A 21191-nucleotide genomic window follows, 5' to 3' on the forward strand; every position below is an offset into this window, starting at 1 on the left:
GTCTGTGAGCAGACCCTGCTGCACTGAGTGTTGGTCAACCATTTCAGCAATAACACATTGACTGGCCTGGTGTGTGTAGACTCTGCCAATACAAAACTGCACCCTGCAGACTACAAGGTCACAACTTGGGCTCAATTTTGGTGCCAACTTGGTTGATGGCAGTTGAAGAAGCAAGCAGGCGTTTGGGAAACAGATGGGCACCATTCCCACTGCTAATTGCCATACAATGACTTTTGCTGGAAAGGAGCAAATGACGAGATGTCCAGTGACTGGTCTGTCTAGCATTTAGAAAGTTAAGACGTGATCTGATCAAAGTCTTCAATACATTAACAGGAAAGGACAGGGTAGCTAAAAAATAAACTAGTTCCACTGATTATGTAGAACTAGGGGGCATAGTGTAAAAATTAGGGCCATGCTTTTGAGGAGAGATGTTAGAAAGCACTTCTACACAGAAAAAGTGGTAGAGGTTTGGAACTGTCTTCCACCAGCAGCCAGATGAGTTGTTAATTGTAAATCCAGTTTAGACATTGTTCTGTTAAACTATTAAGGGATATGGGCCAAAGGCAGGCATATGGAGTTAGGCTACAGATCAGCCATGATCTCACTGAATGGCAGAACAAACATGACGGGCTGAATGGCCTACTTCTGCTCCTATGGGGAGTATAGTGAATGCACTATCACCAAGTTTGTGGGTGCTATAAAAATGGGTGGGAAGGCAAGTATTGAAGATGATACGGAGAGACTGCGGAGCATTACAGACGGGTTAAGTGAGTGGACAGAAGCTTGGCAGATGGAATATAGTGTGAGGGAATGTGAGGTTATGCACTTTGCAGGAAGAATAGAGGACTTGAATATTATGATTTTAAACAGAGAAAGATTGCAGAAAGCTGTAGCACAAAAGGATGTGGGGATCCTTGTGCTGAATCACAGAATGTTAGCATCCAAATTCAATAGCAAAGGCAAATGGAATGTTGGCCTTTATTTCAAAGGAATGGAGTATAAAAATAGGGATGTCTTACTCATGCAAGGCATTAGTCAGATCACACTTAGAGTTATGGCCCCCTGATCAAAGGAAAAGTATATTGATGGCCGGGTGAATGTTTACTAAGTTGATCCTGAATTTGGTGGGACTTACGAGGAAAGTTGGTTGAGCCTGTATTCATTGGAGTTTAGAAGAACTAGAGGTGACCTTATTGAAACGGTGCTCAGTGGTCAAAAACGTTTCCTGTGTCCCTTCTTCAGGTGTCCTAAACAGATCTAGTCAATAGAGGAAAGCCATTTCCTAGTCTGACTGGAAGAGTCTCTTATAGTTAACAAAATGTAGTTTACTGCACAATGGAAACTAGTTACAGACCCGACTGAAACGATGGTCATTGTTACAGAGATTATGAAGAGGACCAGATGTTCGGTCTCACACTTTCTTGTTATGTCCATGTGACTTTATCAGAGTCAATGGTGCTTTATGGAACTCCCTAGCATTAACCCTTTCAGATCCACATACAATATTTGCCACATTGATATTTGCGGGAGCTGGCTGTGTACAGAATGGCTTGGCACTCTTCCTATATTACAACAGTGTCTGCACTTACAAATGTATGTCATTGGTTGTAAAGAGCTTTAAGGTGTCTTGATGTCAAACGCCATGTTTTCTTGCAATTGTCAGGCATGAATTGGCTTGAAAAAGGCACAAGCTGCCCAGGATGCACACTTGATGTAGGCAATTAAAAGTTTCAAATTCTCCATGTTCTCTCACAGGATGGAGAGAAGGCTTTGTTATATCCCATTTGCCACTTTTTGAGGTGGTTCCACACAAAATATTTGAACCCAGAGTTACTCTTACTTTGTAATTTTTGAGACCTTCAAAAAAGGTGTATTTCCACAAAGATTCCTTGTGGATAAAAGATGGTCAAACTGCTCGTGCAAGCCTTCATCAAAGACTATAAGCAGTTGTTAACTTGCATCAGTGTTTGAAAAATCCCCTCAAAAGCAATGGGGGGGGATATTTTAATTCACCTCATGCCCCTATCCAGGATAAGTGATGTATGGAAGGGCTAAAAAAACACAATGAAAAGATACATCCAGGACACGGCTGCAAATTAAATGATTGCAATCTCAACCCTTATTGCCACAGTCCAAGTTACGCAGGCTCAATTAATAGACGCCATGTTAACCGAAACATACCTCCCTACCCGCTCAGAAAAAGTCAGATACACAGGCTGCTTGGGACTGTAGCTGATGCCATTGAAGTTGATGGGGTGCCCACACTAGATGTACTTTTTTGTATTTTATAAAGACTTGCATGGGAAGGCGCTGATTTTGGGGGCTCCAGTAGCAGAAAGCAGAAGTAAGGACTGTTTCTGAGTGCTAACTAGCTTCTGCAGGGAGACATAGAGAGAGAGAGAAGGATGGGGGTCCTGTGATGAGAAAGCCAAGTCGAGGGTAGAAGGCAGGTTTGCCACCCAACTGCAGTCAGTAAACGGACTCTCAAAGTGTGGTGGGTCAGTCCAAACATCGTCCAGCTTGGAAGGATACACAGGGAAGGTGAGCCAATGGAAGGGGGCGTCAGTACAGACCCTGCTGTGTAATTCAAATACAGACTCAGCAGGTAGGCCACCACCTACTGAAGAACTCCTCCTAAAGCTACCCTGTGGTTTATTTTCCTGCACCCAGGCAGGCAGTGAGAGCTTCTGGAACAGCCTGCTGTGATGACTCCACCTGTACCAGCCTTTCACTGAGAGGGAGCCTCTAAACTGGGGTCTGTCGCCTGCAGGAACCTGGAGGCTGACCAGCCGATTGCGGTGGTCTGCCTTTTCATCAGACTTCAATGAACCTGTTTGACTACCCTGCCACGTGTGGCTAGCCCCGGACCTCCCTTTGCATATACGGTCCAGAGGCAGACGGAGCAGAGAATCGAGCCCTTCGGCTGGGAGGGCTACCATTTGCTTCCTTCTGTCTCTGATCGTGTCCCAGTTAGAGCCAAAAATCCAGTCAAAAGTGAACAGAGTACTCCAGCCCTCAGAACTGGAAGGTCTCAAATCCATAAGCATTCACCGACTCTGGCTTTGCAGCGTAATATCTTGTGATTGAGTCAGTCTGCGGCTTCCAGAACAATTGGGAAGTTTGCAATTCTCTGGAAGCCTTGCAAGTTTAAGAAAAGCATTCCGCAAAATAACTGGTCACTGGATGCGATATCTTTGTTTCCTGGGAGGCTGTGCTGAGACATTTAGAGGAGCAAAGTTAAGGACATATTTCCAAAACAGCCACATCTGGGAATTCTCATCACACTATGCTGTCTGCACACAGATTTCTTTACAAATACAGGCTCACTAGCCAACACAGCTAGGGAAGAGGTTGTAGTTAGCATGTATTAATAGATGTGATAGGGTGTAAAGTGCACAAATTAACTCATAACTCATTAAGAGCCGCGCTAAAGAGACACGACACTGGCTCACAGAAATTGTTGAAAGATCGTATTTTTTACACTTCAACACGATTTTTAAAGAAAGTCTATTATTTCATTTTCTCTCTTTCCAGCTTACTTCTCTGGCCAGGCACATGGGGTGGTCATCTGGTTCTCTTTGCAATGTCCCCTCTTGGCAATTTAGTTTAGCAACTGGTTCCACTTTAAGCCTCCAAGTTCATGCATGCAGATCTTTGAAGGTGGAAGGCAGTTCTGGGAGATTAGCTAATTAGTAAAGTATCTGATGTGTTGAGCTTCGTAAGTAAAGCTGTTGAGCACAGAAGTAGGGACGTTATGCTGAACTTTTATGAGGTTCTGGTTAGGCCAATGGAGCATTGCGACCAATTCTAGTTCCCACAGTTTTGGGAAAAACGTGAGGGAACATAGAGTCCAGTCCTCTGCTCGCCAGTGTCCTTTCCTTCTCCTTTCTTTCCTTTCTCCCCTCTCTGCAGTATTTATTTCCCCCACCCCTGTCCAACTTTTAACTTTATCCCTGCCTGAGGAAAGGAGTTGGGTCACGACCACAAACGTGTGGGCTGTGTACCGCTGCAGCGGTGGATCCAGCACAGGCTGGAGTGACAGCGACAGATTGAGCGCGGGCCAGAGGATCGAGCGCGGGCTGGAATCGGCAGCGGATTGGCTAATTTGGCAGCAAGAGCAAACCAGTGAGGCAGTGGCGGTCTTGGTTCCTCCTGGGCCCCAATTCCTGGTGATCGATGATCGATTTGGCAGCAGGAGTGGGCCTTTCTCCCCTCCTGGGTACCCTGGCACTGGGAGCGGCGGTGTCAGCGGTGATGTGTCTTCTCCAGGCAGGGCTCATGGTCTGGCCTGGGCTACAGGCTGTAGCTGGGCCTATGTGCCTGCACTGTGACTGAGCGTACCGTACACATTTATGGAGATGGGGCTTTGGCTTTGGAGATCTGGACTTTTATTTTCCTTTACCTTTTCACTCTGTTAAATATTTAATTCTGGTTTTGCAACCAAGACGGCACCAGGAAATAGCGACTATGTGCACTTTTCACTGTCCTCATGTGTTCCTATACTTAACACATGTGACAATTAAATCTAAGTCTAAACCATAGAGATGTACAGCATAGAAACAGACCCTTCGATCCAACTCGTCAATGCTGACCAGATGTCCTAAACAGATCTAGTCCCACTTACCAGCATTTGGCCTATATCCCTCTAACCTCCCCTATTCCCTCACCCATCCAAATGCCTTTCAATTAATAGTTCAGCTACAGTGTTAGGTTGGAGAAGCTGGGGTTATTCTCCATGGAGCAAAGGAGACGAAGAGGCGATTGGGTGGAGGTGATCAAAATCATGCCAGGTTGAGGTAAAGGAAAGCTGTTCCCTTCAGCTGATGGCACAAAGGTTACATTGTGCAGAATTAATGTTTCAGGCAATAGATGCAGGTGGTATACTTGGAAGGACACTTCACAAGGCGAGTGTTGAGGCAGTGGGAGCAGAGACAATTGATCATTTCAAGTAGCCAATTAATGAGAGACAGAGTGGCAGGGCTTTGAAGTTAGAATGGGAAATGGGAATGGCCAGATGGAGCAAGTTGGCCTGGTTCAGTGGGCCTCCTTCGTTGCCATGATGACTTTATAACATTGATTGTCATCAAGTCATGGAGTCTCCCAAGGACCTTTTATAAATGGCAAACAGGACATGGATGTGGAAGTCCCATCCCCATTTCAAACAGATTTAGTAGGGAAGGAAGGTGCAGGCTGTGACACATATGACAGATACTCAAACCCTGCAGGGCACTTGATTTCAGCGCTGAGTTCAAACAGGCTCTAACTCACTGTAGCAAAGGTCTTCACCCAAAGTGGGAGTTACAATGTCTTAGAGTAGTTGAAAGTGCTGATGAAGGGTAGATTAGGGCAGTAGACACGTCAAGCTGTGAAGTTATTTCAATTCCCAACCCTTTTTAAAAATAGGCTGCTTATCAGTGGATTTGAAAAACATTTGTTCTAATGTTACAATAGCTGTTGACATTACCTCAAAGGCTATCATTATGTCATTATCTTTGTGTAATCTATCATTATCGTAGCAGGAGATTCCAAGTACACAGTTTCAGTGACAGCCCTACAAGTTTATTACAGGGCTTGCTATCTTACAGGGATTCTCAACATAAGAAGGGCCTATAATGGATCAAGTACTTGATGGAATTTAAATGTTTGGATTGGGCTTTCACTAATGGGAGAGGTTTTTTGTTCAACAGCACAATATAACAGCAATGGCTTCGTAGAAATGAAGCCTTTTCTTCATCTGAACACAACTTCAGGTCTGCCCGTGTTTGTTATTTGCTAATCGTTTCTTCACTGACTTAAAATATCCATTTCCCATTGCAGATTCTTTGTAACTATTTCAGAACAATTTTAGGAAAAAAAGAATAAATGTATGGGATGAGGGTGTCATTAACGATGCAAGCATTTATTGCCTGCAACCTGGATTGGTGGGGACTACTTAAGATAAGGGGTGGCTTATTTAAGATGGAGAGAAGGAGGGATTTCCTCTGTGAGTTTTCAGTCTTTGGAGCTCTGTTTCACAGACAGCATGGATGCTGGGCCAGTGAATAAAGTCGAAGTTGAGTCAGACAGACTTTTGATTAACAAGGCTTGTGGTAAAAGGGAGAAAAGTGGGATTATTGCTATAATCAGATCAGGCATTATGTTATGAATGGTGAAACAGGCTCGATGGGCTGAATGGTTTTCTCCTATTACTTGTGATCTCATGATCGTAGGGAGTTGCTGGACTGGAACTGTAGACTGTTGACTCAGATTTTTGGAGCCTGTGTTGGACAATCTCCTCTGAAGGATGTGTTTGGATTACATGGTAAAGTAGAAGGTTGGAGGATACCCGTTGAGGAGCTTGTTTGGACCTTATTACTGACTATAAAGTTGAGGGAAGGTTGGACACTCCAGGATCCTGGGACTAAAACGCCACACAATTCTGAGAACGTGGCGCCACTCCGACTTGTAACCGGACAGTGAGATGCCAGTGAGTGACACAAACAATCTGGCATCGTTTGGGGTAACAAGAACAAGAAAAGCGTTTGTGAAACTAGTATTTTTGCCCTTCTAGCCCCACCTCTACTGCTGTAATGTAACCGCTGTCTGCGATTCTCAGCCATGATTGCTTGCTGCCAGGCAGTTCTTGCCAGTCTTTGACGATCACCAACAAAGCCTTTGTTTTGGCTATGAAGCATGGAAACAGATTTGGCTCTATCTATTGTTGGAGCTGTGCTACTGTGCTGCCCAGGTTTCTACACGGAGACGCTGCGCCATCAGAATGGTCTCATTGTGCAACCGAGGAAGCAGAAATAAGGACAGTGCTTGGAGTTTGACTGAAAATTCAACTTACTGCCAAAAGAGATGGTGCCATCGTGGGTGATCTCAGTGACCCGGCATCTCAGGCTAGAGTTTTGAGCGAAAGGCTTCAAACCCCACCATGGCATCTGGCGAGATTTGAATCTATTAAACTCTAGAATTATAAGCTATTCGAATGGCGATCGTCAATTGTCATAAAAACCCATCTGTTTCACTAATGGCCTTTCGTTATTGTTATTGATTTAACTTATTCAAAATGGTGTCAAATCACAGCGAAAAATGAAAGCTTTTCACTGCATTTTATTGTACTTTTACTATAAAATATACACGATCATAAAAATTATCCATTCATTCATAGTGAAGGAAATTTGCTGTCTTTGCCTCGCCTGGCCTACGTCTGACTTTAGACCGACAGCAAATGTGGTTGAACTGCCCTCTGAGCTCACCTAAAAAGTCAGGAACAAGAACAGAAGTTGCTGGAAAAGCTCAGCAGGTCTGGCAGCATCTGCGAAGAAAAAAATCAGAGAACTGAGGAAGGGTCACCAGACCCGAAATGTTAACTCTGATTTTGTTTTCTTCACAGACGCTGCCAGATCTGCTGAGCTTTTCCAGCAACTTCTGTTTTTGTTCCCATTTTGCAGCATCTGCAGCTCTTTCGGTTTTCTTTTTAGCCTAAAGGATCAATCAGTTCAAGGGCAATAAGGTAAAAAATACTGGCTTGACCAGACGTGCCAACATCCCATGCAGGAATAGAAAAAAAAGTGTCTGAAATTACCCTGACATGATAAGATGCCACTCTGGCAAAGTGACATTGCATTCACACGTAATTTACACAAAGTGACTCCTACCTTAACAATTTGGATCCTTCGCTGAGGCTTGGCGTGGACACATTGAGACACTCCTCCTTTGAAAGGAAGAGTGACATCCCTTTCACTTGGCAGTTGTAGTAATGTCTTGGCAGCACTATCTCACCTGGTTCCTTTGGATGATTAGCTGAGTTTGTTGGAAGTCCTGCCATGTGGCCATCTGGTTCCAGGGCAGCTATAGTGTGTGTGTGTGTGTGTATGTGTGTGCGTGTGTGAGAGTGTGTGTGAGAGAGTGTGTGTGTGTGTGAGAGTGTGTATGTATGAGTGTGTGTGTGTCTGTTAGTGTTTGAGTGTGTGTGTGTGTGCGCGCGCGCGTGCGCGTGTGTGTGTGTGAGAGAGTGTGTGTATGTGTGTCTGTGTGAGTGTGTGTGTGTCTGTTAGTGTTTGAGTGTGAGTGTGTGTGTGTGTGTGTGTGTGTCTGTTAGTGTTTGAGTGTGAGTGTGTGTGTGTGTGTGTGTGTGAGTGTGTGTGTGTCTGTATGTCTGTGTGTGTGTGTGTGGAGATGATAAGGTGATTGGAACCCTGCCCCTGGTATCTATGATTATAGCTTTACAGCTACTAGTCTGCAAGTGATTTACTATTTCACCATTCTTTCAATAATTCTTTTTGGTGTTCGTTTTCAGTTTCAAACTGTCAAATGTTTACAGAGCAGTGATTACACAAGGCATCTTGCCAAAAAAACTCCTTACTTCACGTCAGGCCTGTGAGTGAAAAATTATTGTTTAGGTGTTGACTGCAAACTGTGCTGCATCACTGTGGACCTCCTTGTATATCCAAGTTTTTATTTTCATTAAAATATTAGGAATTGGGGAGGCCATTCAGCCCCTCAAACGTCTCTTCCACATCGTCGCTAATCTGCATCTCAACTCAATGTCCCCTTCATACACTCACCGAACAGAAATCTGTCCATTTCCAGACGCTACCTCAGTCCTTCAAAACTCAACCCTATTTCTGACAGGAACATTGGAGCACTGGAACAGGAGGATGATGTTGGGGGTCAATGTTGTATATCATAAATCATCATTTTGCTCTTGCAAAATGTTTCCTTTTGCTTTATTCCTGACCCATCACTTTGCAATGCTTGAACTCATTCCTTAGTTTTGAGGAGAGTTATTGATTTTCTTGAAGAGTTGGGGCGAAATATTTTCCCTGGGCCCTGAGCCTTTGCTACTCCCTCCCTCTCGAGGTGGTGGAAGGATGGAGGCTGAAGATTTTTAAGGCAGTTTCTTGGGAAACAAGTTGTGGAGGAGGTGGGTGGGACGTGACAGGTTATCGGGGTAGGCGGGATATGGAGTTGAGCTTACAATTGGATCAACCATAATCTTATTGAAATGGCAGAGCAGGCTCGAGGGGCCGAGCGGCGTTCTTCTGCTCATAGAATTATACAGTACGGAAGAGGCCCTTCGGCCCATCAAGTCTGTACTGCCAAAAACATACCACTGCCTACACTAGTCCCACTTTCCTGCACTAGGCCCAGAGCCTTGAATGTTACGACACTGCAAGTGCTCATCTAAGCGCTTTTTAAAAGTTGTGAGGTATCCCACCTCAAATACCCTCCTTGGATGTGCATTCCAGAACCCTCCCACCCACTCTGGGGGAAAGGTTTTTCATCAAATCCTCCTCTAAAACCTTCTGCCTTTCACTTTAACATGATGAACCCCCCCCCCCCCCCCCCCCCCACTCACCCACTTGTGATTGACCTTTCAATAAAGGGGAACAGCTGCTTTCTATCCACCCTGTCCAGGCCCCTCATAATCTCAGGCACCGTTATCAGGTTCCCCCTTCAACCTTCTCTGTTGCCGTTGGAAACAACCTGAGTTTATCCAGCCTCTCCTCATAGCTGTCTCCTAACTCCGACGTTTATATGTTTGTTCGTCTCTTTTGCCCCCAAGGCCACTCAGCACTGAGCAACCCACTCCCAAAGACCTCTGCTGGGGCTGTGCTGAGTGAGGTCACTGATGGTCCTAGGCAAACAAGCCTCTGCTAGGCCAGCACTGAGTCCAGTGACAGTCCATGCACTTGTTATGTACCTGCCAGTAGCTGTTCTGATGGTCTGGCCCATTTACCCACCTTGGCACTTGGTGTCCAGTTTGCCACCGTCTCAGGGAGACCCTGGGTAAAAGGAAAACAAAAAAGATTAGACCAAAAAAAAAGATAAAATTAGCTATTAACTAAAGAGAGAGAGCAGGGCCCCTTAAAGATCAATGAGCTCGTCTTTGTGTTGAACCCCAGGAGATGGGAGAGATATTTTGTGTCAGCTTTTACTGTGGAGAAAGAAATGCAGGCTCGGGAATTTGAGGGAAATAAATAGGGCTGTTTTCAAAACAGTTCGCATTACAGAAGAGGGAGGTCTTAGAAAACATAAAGGTGGATAAATTTCGGGAACCTGATCAAGTGTATCCCAGGACGTTGTGGCAAGTTAAGGAGGGAATTGTGGGGCCCCTTGCTGTAGCGATTGGGACCAGGTTGATCTTATTAACTACAAAGTTCTTGATTGGGTTATTAACGTGGGCCAATCGGGAAAGCTGATTGGCTGAGCACGATAAGCAGGCGATTTTCCCGGTGGTGTTATGTTAATAAAGTTATTTGTACCCCTGGTGTTTTTTTTTACTCACACCTACACAAAAAAAAGGGAGATGATCTCCTCAGTCCAGGCGACTGACTCCGAGCACAAAAATATAACCAGGAGATTAAAATCTCCTCAGTTCAGGATTGACTTGGAGCTGGCTGGTCACAGCCAGTGCAATGTGCACTAGTAAATAAAGGGTGACTTGGTGATGGGTCCCGGCCTCTATGCAATTATTTCATTTGCAGAAATATTTGTGCCACCCTACAACCACAGGTGAGGTGCAGGAGGACTGCAGGGTGGCTAATATTGTGTCTTCATTTAAGAAAGGCTGTAAGGAGAATCCTGGGAGCTATAGACTGCTGAGCCTGACTTTGACAGCGGGTAAGTCGTTGGAGGTGATTCTGGTCAGTAGGATTTAGATGCATTTGGAGAGGCAAGGAATGGTTAGGGACAGGTAGTATGGTTTTGTGCAAGGGAAATCATGTCTCACAAACTTGATTGAGTCTTTTCAGGACGTAGCCAAAAGATTGCTGAGGGCAGAGTGGTAGACAATGTTTACTTAGACTTTAGCAAAGCTTTTGACAAGTTTCGCATGGTAGACTAATTAGATGGTAAAATTAGATCACGTGGGATTCAGGGTGAGCTTGCCAATTGGGTACAAAATTGGCTTAACGGCAGAAGACAGAGAGTGATGGTGGAGGGTTGTTTTTCAGACATGTGACCAACAATGTTCCACAGGGATCGGTACTGGGTCCATTTTTGTTTGTCATTTATATAAATGATTTGGATAAGGATTTAGGAGGCATGGTTAGCTTATTTTGCAGATGACACCAAAATTAGTGGTATAGTGGACAGCGAAGAAGGCTATCCAAGATTACAAAGAGATCTTGATCAATTGTGGCAATGGGCTGAGGTGTGGCAGATGGCAGTTAATTTGGATAAATGTGAGGTATTGCTTTTTGGTCAAACAAACAAGGGGAGGAGTTGTAGGGCCCTGGGTGGTGTTGTCAAACAGAGAGACCTAGGGGTATAGGTACACAATTCTTTGAAGTTTGCTTCACATATAGATAGGGTGGTTAAGAAGGTGTTTAGCACACTTACCTTCATTGCTCAGACCTTTGAGTATAGGAGTTGGGACATTTTGAGGTTCTACAGGGTACTGTGTACAGTTCTGGTCACCCAGTTGTATAAAGTATATGATTAAACTGGAGAGGGTTCTTAAAAGATTGACCAGGATGTTGCCAGGAATGGAGAGTTTGAGTTACTAAAATAGGCTGGGTCATATTTTCTCTGGAGTTTAGGAGGTTGAGGGGTGACCTTATAGAGGTTTATAAAGTCATGAAGGGTATAGATAAGGTGAATAGCAAATATCTTTCCCTAAGGTGGGGGAAGTTCAAAACTAGTAGGCATGTTTTTAAGGTGAGAGGAGCAAGATTTATAAAGGACATGAGGGGCAACCTTTTTACACAGAGTGATTCTTGTATGGAATGAGCTGCCAGAGGAAGTGGTGGATGTCTGTACAGTTACAATATTTAAAAGACATTTGGATAAGTACATGAGTAGAAAAGATTTGGAAGGATATGAGCAAAAGGCAGGCAGGTGGGACTAGTTTAATTTGGGAACATGGTTAGCGTGGATTAGTTTGACTGAGGGGTTTGTTTCCATGCTGTATGACTCTGATTCTAAATAACATACAGGAGCCAAACATTCAACCATGAAGTTTAACCTTCAGCCAGTGGGAATCAGAAGCTTTTGGTCACAGCTGAATTATTTTAAGCATATTATAAACCAAAATGATAGATGTTTTGAAGTTACTTTGCACTGAGTACAACATCCAGCAGATTTTGACCTTGCCTCATCTCTCCTGATATCAGTAAGCTGGGCACTGAAAGTGGTTCCGGTGCATTGGCAGAACTGACAGTGCAGAACTTAGCAGAATGGTCATTTACAGAGACAGGTAGTCCACTGGGGTTTAGCTGAACCCCAGACAGTCTCTGAATGACAGAAGCTTCACCCCCTGAAAAAGCACGCGGTATATTTTGCTAAGTTAGAATGCTACCAGAAACTCTTTGGGAACAGATTACTTTCTAAATTTTTAATTTCTAAACTTATGGGACTTTTCCAGCAGCTTTGCGAAAACACATTCCAGATCTTGGTTAGAGACTTTATAAGAGGTAGGCCAATTCAGAGACCTCTTAAAAGTCAAACAGTTCACTGTTGTCTGGAGTTATACATCAGCCAGACTGGGTACGAATGGCAGGGTTCCTTCCTCAAAGGACATGACTTAACCAGTTGTGTTTTTACAACAATTCAATAGCCCCATAGTTACTAACACCAGCTTCATAACTCCAAATGTACTTGATTAATTAGGTTTAAGCCCACAAGCCATCGCAATGGGATTTGGACTCACATCTCTTGCATTAGTTTTGGTGTTTAGATTACTAATGCAGTAAAACAGTCACTGTTTATTGTCCCCATTTTCAGTTAACTGTCTTCTCTCTCACACCTTCACATGCGCTGTTACAGACTGCAACATGTATTCACCGGCTTGTCTTCCTTACGTCTCTCTTCAGGGCGAAACCCTTGAGGTGGTGGGGGGTGGGGGGGGAGAGGGGGGAAGTGGTGTCGGGGGGGGGGGGGGAGGGGTGCGGGGTGGCTGGGGCTGGGGGTGGTGGTGGGGTGGGGCACAGGTTGCTTTGTGTGCGACATTTATCTGTACCTCATACCTCGTTCCTTCTCCTTTAGCCCTAGCGATGTTGCTGCTGTCTTTAGAAAGGTCTCTTATGGTGCCATGCTTGTGTCCCTATCTCTGAGCCAGGAGGCCCAGGTTCAAGTCCCATGTGCTCCAGAGGCATGTAATAACATTTCTGTACAGGTTGATCAGAAAATATCTGAATGAAGGGACAGAGATATGTTGCCAACAAGACAGAATAGATCGGAAAGTAAGTTGCAGAGAGTACATAAGGATGCTGCTGAGAGTTAGAGACAGGTTGAATGAATGGGCAGAGATCTGTCAAAAGGTGTCCATTGTGTGAAATTTTGGGGTGGTATGGTGGCTCAGTGGTTAGCACTGCTGCCTCACAGCGCCAGGGACCCGGGTTCGATTCCACCCTCGGGCGACTGTCTGTGTGGAGTTTGCACATTCTCCCCATGGCTGCGTGGGTTTCCTTCGGGTGCTCTGGTTTCCTCCCACAGTCCAAAGATGTGCAGGTTGGGTGGATTGGCCATGCTAAATTTCTCATAGTGTCTAGGATGGGAAATGCAGGAATAGGGTAGGGGGCAGGTCTGGGTGGGATGCTCTTTGGAAGGTTGGCGTGGACGCAATGGGCCGAATAGCCTGCTTCCGCACTGTAGGGATTCTGTGAATGATTATTGATTTGTTCTTGAGATGTGCTCATCACTAACGAACCATTTACCTTGCTGTCCCTCCAAGATAACAGTACACCCTATTTTCGTACCACTGTCATCGGTTGATAAAACTGTATGGCCTTCTCTATCAGTCAGAGTCAGTCAGTCATATGAGAGACTGGCGCCACATAAAGACTAGACCAGAACAGGCAAGGACACCGCTGAGCTGATAATGACCATCCAATAACGTCATGGTCACTTTTATCAGTACTGTTTTTGAAACTCCAGAATGTAAATCCCAGAGTGGGATTTGAACTTATGTCTATGGATCAGCGGTCCAAAGGTGTGGGCAGACTATCACCCAATCTGTTTGTGTGTCCAGGTCAAGAGTTGTGTCTCTCAGAAACAACTTCTGGACAGATTTAAATTGAAGGGATGACCAAGTGTGTGACACTCATTCATTCACTGTTCCTGCTTTCTATCCTGTTACAGATCATGAACAATAGCTAGCACAACAGATGCTGACCATGGCTCCAAGGAAACGGAATAGGCATGTGCTGGGATTCCTTTGCTGCTTCCAGAGCACTGATCACCCAGAGATCACCTTCAAGGACAGCAGCGTGCCACTGCAGCTTCTGGAATTCTCCGTCCCAATCCCGCCCGCCGATGAACTCAACGCCAGGTTTGCGGAACTTGTTGTAAGTGCAAATGAGTTTTACGAGGAATCAAACTTGGCTGTTGCGCTTTTCCTCTTAACTCCCAGGTTTGGTCTATTGAAGAAACCCTGATGCTTTTCAGTACTCCTTGTAGACACGCCAAACATTGTCTATACGTAGTAATAGGAGTCGTGTTAAGGTGATGGATGGAAAACCAATTAAGCATGTTGCCTTGCCCAGGGTCATGTTAATCTCCTCGACTGGTGCGACAGATGCACTTACACAGCAAATATTCCACCATAGTCAGATAAAAGCAAAGCATTGCAGATGGTGGAGATCTGAAACAGTGTTTGAGAATCTCAACTGGTCTGGCAGAGCTAGAAAAAACAGAGCTAATGTTTCAAGTCCACTATGAACTGTGTTCCAAAAAAGAGTTGTAGTGGACTGGAATCATGAATGCAGTTCGTCACAGATGCAGCTAGACCTGCACGGTTTCTCCAGCACTTTCTGTTTTTGCTTCCGAAAGACTCCTGACTTGTGCCTTGTCGGTGCCGGAGAGGTTCCGGGGAGTCAGGAGGTGAATCCCTCCCTGGATAATGCCCTTTCTTGTTACCTGCAGCAAGCATAGCTTGTCCCATTGAGCATCTAGTCCATTAAAATCCACAGGATGGTGGAGGATTCCACAGGAAGTGGCAGTCCTTCATTGAACTTAGAGCCATAGAATTTGACAGTACAGAAGGAGGCCATTCAACCCATTGTGTCTGTATTAGCTGCTGAAAGAGCTACACAGCTTGTCCCATTCTCCAGCCCTATCTCCATATCCCTTTAAGTTAATCCCTTTTAAATATATATCCAGCTCTCTTTTGAAATATCCTGTTGGAATCTGCCTCCACCACTCTCCCAGGCAGCGCATTCCAAATCCTAGCCACTGTGAGTAATGAAGTTTCTCTCCTCAACCCCCTCCCAACTCTCTTGCTGACAATCTTGACTTTGTAAGCCCTAGTTACTGAAATACCAACAAATGGAAACAGAATATCCTTCTTTACCCTGTCAAAATTGTTCATAATTTTGCACACCTCAATGAAGTCACCTGTTAATCTTCTCTGCTCCAAGGTCAATAAGCTCAGTTTGTCTAATCTTTCCTTATATCTAGAATCCCTCCTTCCTGGTATCATTCTAGTGAATCTCCTTTGCATTCTCCCCAAGGATTTAACATCTTTCCTGAAATAAGGTGCCTACAAATGAACACATTTCTCCAAATGTGGCCTGACCAATGATTTGCAGAGATGTAGCATCACTTCCTTGCTTTTATACTCTATGCCTCTATTTATAAACCCAAGGATCCTAGAATTCACTCTTCTCCTCGCTTAGAATCATCTGCAAATATAGAGAATTTGCTCTTAACACACATCTCCAAATTGCTTATATAAATCAGAAAAAGCAAGGTTCCCAACACTGATCCTGGGGGAAAACCACTTTCAACTTATCTCTTGTCTGAGAAATCCCCATTTATAATCTCTGTTTCCGAATTTTTAGCCAATTTCTAATCCGTGCTGCCAAGGACCCATCAATCACAAACGTTTTCTAATTTCAAATTTCTAATTTGCTAACCAACCTGCCATGTGGCACCATATCAAATGTTTTCTGAAAGTCCAAATATACAACATCCACAACACTACACTCCTCTGCCTGTGTCACCTTTTCAAAGAAAGGTCTTTTCCCCAGGGTAGGGGAGTCCAAAACTAGACGGGTGTAGGTTTAAGATGAGAGGGGAAAGATTTAAAAAGGACCTGAAGCATAGCTTTTTCACGCAGAGGGTGGAGCGTGTATGGAACGAGCTGCCAGAGGAAGTGGTGGAGGCTGGTACAATTACAACATTTAAAAGGTATCTGATTGGGTATATGAATAGGAAGGGTTGAGAGGGAAATGGGCCAAATGCTGGCAAATGGGACGAGATCAGATTGGAATGTGAGGACGAGTTTGACCAAAGGGTCTGTTTCCATGCATGTGACTCTGTTACTCTATAACTCAATCAAAGTTGTTAGACATGACCAGCTTTTAAGTGGGCAACTAGACATTAAGTGTCAAGGGGTTAGTTGATAAGGGAGAACATAAGACAACCATCATTCTGGCCTAGCCTAACATGCGCTCTTATTCACTTTGCCACAATAATCACTGGATATTGTTGAGGTCTGGGCATCTCCTCTCTCTATAACTGAAACCTTTGTTGGAGGACCTCTAAGCTTATTAGTGAACTTTACATCAAGACTAGAATGCTGTGCTGGGCATAGTTTCTTCCTTTCCACCCAGGACTTACATCACATAAGAACATTCACATTAGGAGCAGAATTAGGCTAATTCACACCTCTGGACTGCTATACCATTCAATAAAATAACGGCTGATCTGACTATGTTCAGATTCCCATCAACCCTTGATTCTTTCATTTATCAAGAATCTACCTACCTCTGGCTTAATATATTTAATGACCCAATCTCCATAACCTTATGAAGTTAGAAAACAAAAATCTCCTCACCTTTGTCCTGACAATCCCCTCAGCTTTTAAGTAGTTTCCTCTGTTTTTGGACTGACCCACAAGAGGAAACTCATTTTCATAGCTATCTTAAGACTTTTGAGGATCATATACGCTTCAATCAAGTGACCTTTGATAGTCAGAGATTTTTCCCAGGGCGGAAATGACTATTACGAGGGGGTATAATTTTAAGGTGATTGGAGGAAGGTACAGGGGAGATGTCAGAAGTAGGTTCTTCACACAGAGAGTGGTGGGTGTGTGGAATGCGCTTCCAGCAGTGGTAGTGGAGTCAGATACTTTAGAGACTTTTAAGCCACTCTTGGATATGCACATGGAGGATAGTAAAATGTAGGGTATGCAGGGTAGATCGATCTTAGTAGAATAATAGGTCGGCACAACATTGTGGGCCGAAGGGCCTGTACTGTGCTGTACTGTTCGATGTTCTATGTTCTCTCACTCTACTAAGTCCCAGTGGAAACAAGCATAGCCTACCTAACCAATTCTCATAAGATAACACACTCATTCCAGAAATCTCCACGCCAGCTAATTTCAGAGATAGCAAGAACTGGCGATGCTGGAGTCAGAGATAACACAGTGTGGAGCTGGAGGAACACAGCAGGCCAGGCAGCATCAGGAAAGTTGACGTTTCGCGTCGGGACCCTTCTTCAGAAATCTTTTTCTGATTTTTCTGAAGAAGGGTCCCGACCCAAAACATCAACTTTCCTGCTCCTCTGATGCTGCCTGGCCTGCTGTGTTCATCCAGCTCCACATTTCTTGAACTCACTGCCTGTGGAATTAGCATAGCTAGGTGGTTGTTTTTGACTGGTGCAGACTCGATGGACTGAAGGGCCTTTTTGTGTATTGGAGAGCACTTCGATTGTACAATTGTCGGAATCAGAGTCAGACAGAAGAAGGTCTGCGCCACGTGGCTGAGGAATTCATGCAAAGGCAATTTGGATGAGAAGCTGCCTTATCAAGGTATCCAACGTTAACAACAACAGCCTGCATTTATATGATACCACTTAATGTAATAAAACATCCCTCCAGGCACTTCATGGATGCATAATCAGATAAACCATTGACACCTAACCAAAGAAGGAAACATCTGCACCAACCACCAAAAGGCTTGGTCAGAGAAGTTGGTCTTAAAGGACATCAAAGGAGGAGAGGGAGGGAGAGAGAGAGAGAGAGAGAGATAGAGAGAGAGGAGGATTGAAAGAGGAGGGGCACATGCAGATTTGAGCACCTAGACAGCAGCTGACACCGTCGCCAATGATGGGCAATGAGAAATGGAGACCCTCGACGTTAGGGAATAGAGGAAAGTGGGCCCTCGATGGGTGGCAGAAGTGGTGGAGCTGGGGGAGGGGAGTGAGGCTGTGTGCAGGACGTTGAAGGTGGTGGTCAGAGTTTAAAAGATGAGGTGGTAGTGTCCCAGAAACCTATGCAGATCTTTGAGCAATGGGTGAGTGGGAGATTTAGTGTGAGTTAAAATACGGGAAGCAGAGAATTCCAAGCCAACACATGTCATGTGCAGCCCTGCTGCTGCCTTTCTCCCTTTGTTTGTTTATGCTGTTTCTTGTTCAAATCAACTCCCTGAGAGTCTGGCATCAGCAGAAGAGTTTGGAACACTGACACTCTGGGGAGGCTTCACATGTGAAAGCTTGACAATAAACGGAAACAGACAGTGCTGAATGTTGAAGGTCAGCGCTCCAATGATTTGCTGAAAAGAAAACCCTCATTCTTTCAGAATCGAATTTGTCAGATGACACAACTGCATCCTTGGAGAAGATTAATTTTGTAAAGAGGGAGAAAATTCTTTTGAAGATTATGACTTACACTGGGTCACAGTTCCACTGGCATTGACCCCAACTGAGCAATTTGTCTTCAATTGTATTTTACAGTATTTTGTAGATTAATTACACTTTCTGACTTGCATTGGCTCCCATTTGTAAGCAAAAGCACAATGACGACATTTTTATCCTTGCTTTCAAATCCTTTCATACCAGGGCCACTTTCCTGTCTCTCCTACGACCCTTCAAGGGAGTTAAACTCTTCTAATTGTGCCTCGTGAAACTCCAAATTTGATCACTTCACCAAAGACATCTATATCTGCAATGATCTCCCAGAAAGAAGTCACTACTCTCCTTTTTTCCATAATTAGAACACAGCCTAAAATCATCCACTTGGATTATGTATCTGCCCAAGTAGCATCTTGTGTGACCAATGTCAAATTTTGTTTGATGTTGTCCCTATGAAACATGTTGAGGTTTTATATGACATTCAAACGTGTTCTATGAATGCAAGTTATTGATGCGCTTAAAAATATTTCACTGTGGTGAGCATCACTGCTGAGCACAATCCAGTCCCTGCTCAATATCTGTGATAATTGAGGGCATGGAGCCCCTTGCATGATTTTACCTATCTCTAGCCTGAAATCAGCACTTCTTGTGAGACAGTCCAGCTCCAAGCACAGGATCATAGGATTGGCAGAACGGTCAGGCAAGAGATAGATGGAATTTAGTGAAGGAGGTGTGAGGTGATAAATTTGGCAGAACAGGTAGGGAGAGACTCAATGACAGAGTTCCTAAAGAAGGGATGGAAGGAACAGAGGTACCTAGGGTTGTGTGTGCGAGGATCGTTGAAGATAGCACGGCGTACTGAGAGGGTGGCTGACAAAGTATATGTGATCTTGAGCTTCAAAAGTAGAGACATTGTGTACAGAAGGAGGGAAAGTTTGTGGGACCTGCGCAAAGCTCTTAGCCAAGTCTTGATGACAGTATTGCATCCATCTCTAGTCACCACACTTCAGGGAAGACCTGGATGTCCTTGAGATGGCACAGAGCAGATTTACCAGCACGGCTGCAGTGATGGGGTTTCCATTAGTAAGTTAGGTTGGAAAGGTTAGGGGCATTCTCATAGATTATAGAATCCCTACAGTGTGGAAACAGGCCCTTCGGTCCAACAAGTCCACACCGACCCACAGAGCATCCCACCCTGACCCATCCCCCTGTAACCCACCTAATCTACACATCTCTGAACACTATGGGCAATTTAGCCCAAGCAAGGGAGACTGAGGGGAGGTGCACAACATTATGACAGACTCAGATAGGCTAGATAAGGAACATCTTTTCTCAGTAGCTGATTATACAAGGGGAGGAGGGATACAGATTTAAGGTTTTTTTTTGTGCATGAGGTGGTTGTTGGATGGCGATTTTGTGAGCTGCGGGGGAGCATGAGAAAAACCTGTTGTATGCAGCAAACATTCAAGACCTGGAATTGTCTCTACGAGGGGGAGAAAGGAAATTTAAGGACATAAACTAGCAGGGTTATGAGGATCAAGTGGCAGAGTGGGACTGACTTGATTGTTCCACAGTGACCCGAGGTGGACTCAGTATCTGAATCACTTCCTTCTGTGCTGTTCTGTCCGTGACTCTGCGAGTGTGTCGGCATGATTGGAAGCAGGAAACGTTTTATTGGTGTGGGTAATAGAAGCTAGGATCTCTCCCTCGTGTCTTGTCAACCAGTTTTCATGAAAACAGATGATTTGTACATTATCACATGGTGTTTGAGGAGGCTTGCTGTAGGCCAATTGGCTGTCTCATTTCCTACATTGTAAAAGTGATTACACTTAAGCAAAAGAAATACTTTTATTGACTGTAAAGCATCTTTGGGATGTTTGAAATTGGAGTTGTAATGTCATTTATGACGTAGACCATACGGTCCATCAAGTTGTGCCTAGCATCAAAGCTGCTACAGGGCCATAAGTTTATGTTTTCCTGACAAGCAGATGGGCCAAATCTTCAGCAAATACCAATGGCTGAGATTCTCTGCCAATGCCAATATTTGAAAGCTGAGATCTGTAATATATATTGCAGTTACTGGATACATCAGTATCTCAACCCATCAAACAACGTTTGCTGCTTCTGACAATAACAAAAGCACGGGATTAAAGGAAATACCTTTGGGGCCCAATTAGAGTCAAGTGTTGCATTTTCTAGGTTTTAGTTTACACAGCTGTTCATAGAAAGAGATAGCAAGAAGGAGAGGGATTCAGATACTGTGTGATTCAAGTGACCTGTTCTGTCCCAAATCCTCTCTCAGCAGCTTGTTACCACAACAAGGAAGACTGAGCACTTGCCAACAATATAGTCAGGAGTCCCACTGGGACACTCTGATCTATCAGCCACATGTATGGCAATACTTTCCACCTCTTGTTCCTTCTGAGCTCCATTGTTCTGTTTTGCAAACTGTCCCTCCTTTCTTCATGTTCACTGTGTAAACTCATTGTCCTGTTTCCCATTCTAATCCACTTCGTAAGATGTCAAAAAGGAATCGTCTTGAAAATATTTCCCATAAAAGCTGTGCCCTTATTTTTTGTGACAACAAGGTGTAGAGCTGGATGAACACAGCAGGCCAAGCAGCATCA

The 21191-nt window shown here is 44.4% G+C and overlaps 1 protein-coding gene across 1 annotated transcript in view; it reads left to right on the top strand.

The window, feature by feature from the left end:
• LOC109922617 (disheveled-associated activator of morphogenesis 2-like) overlaps nucleotides 1-21191 on the top strand; it is a 315937-nt gene that overhangs the window by 109342 nt on the left and 185404 nt on the right. Inside the window, exon 2 of the mRNA XM_048596662.1 lies at nucleotides 14071-14276. Within this exon, the coding sequence (XP_048452619.1) occupies nucleotides 14097-14276 (180 nt within the window). The 5' untranslated portion in view covers nucleotides 14071-14096. The remainder of the gene's footprint in view (nucleotides 1-14070; nucleotides 14277-21191) is intronic.

The sequence above is a fragment of the Rhincodon typus genome, chromosome 5 (genome assembly GCF_021869965.1).
Source record: "Rhincodon typus isolate 14 chromosome 5, sRhiTyp1.1, whole genome shotgun sequence".
Lineage (NCBI taxonomy): Eukaryota > Metazoa > Chordata > Chondrichthyes > Orectolobiformes > Rhincodontidae > Rhincodon > Rhincodon typus.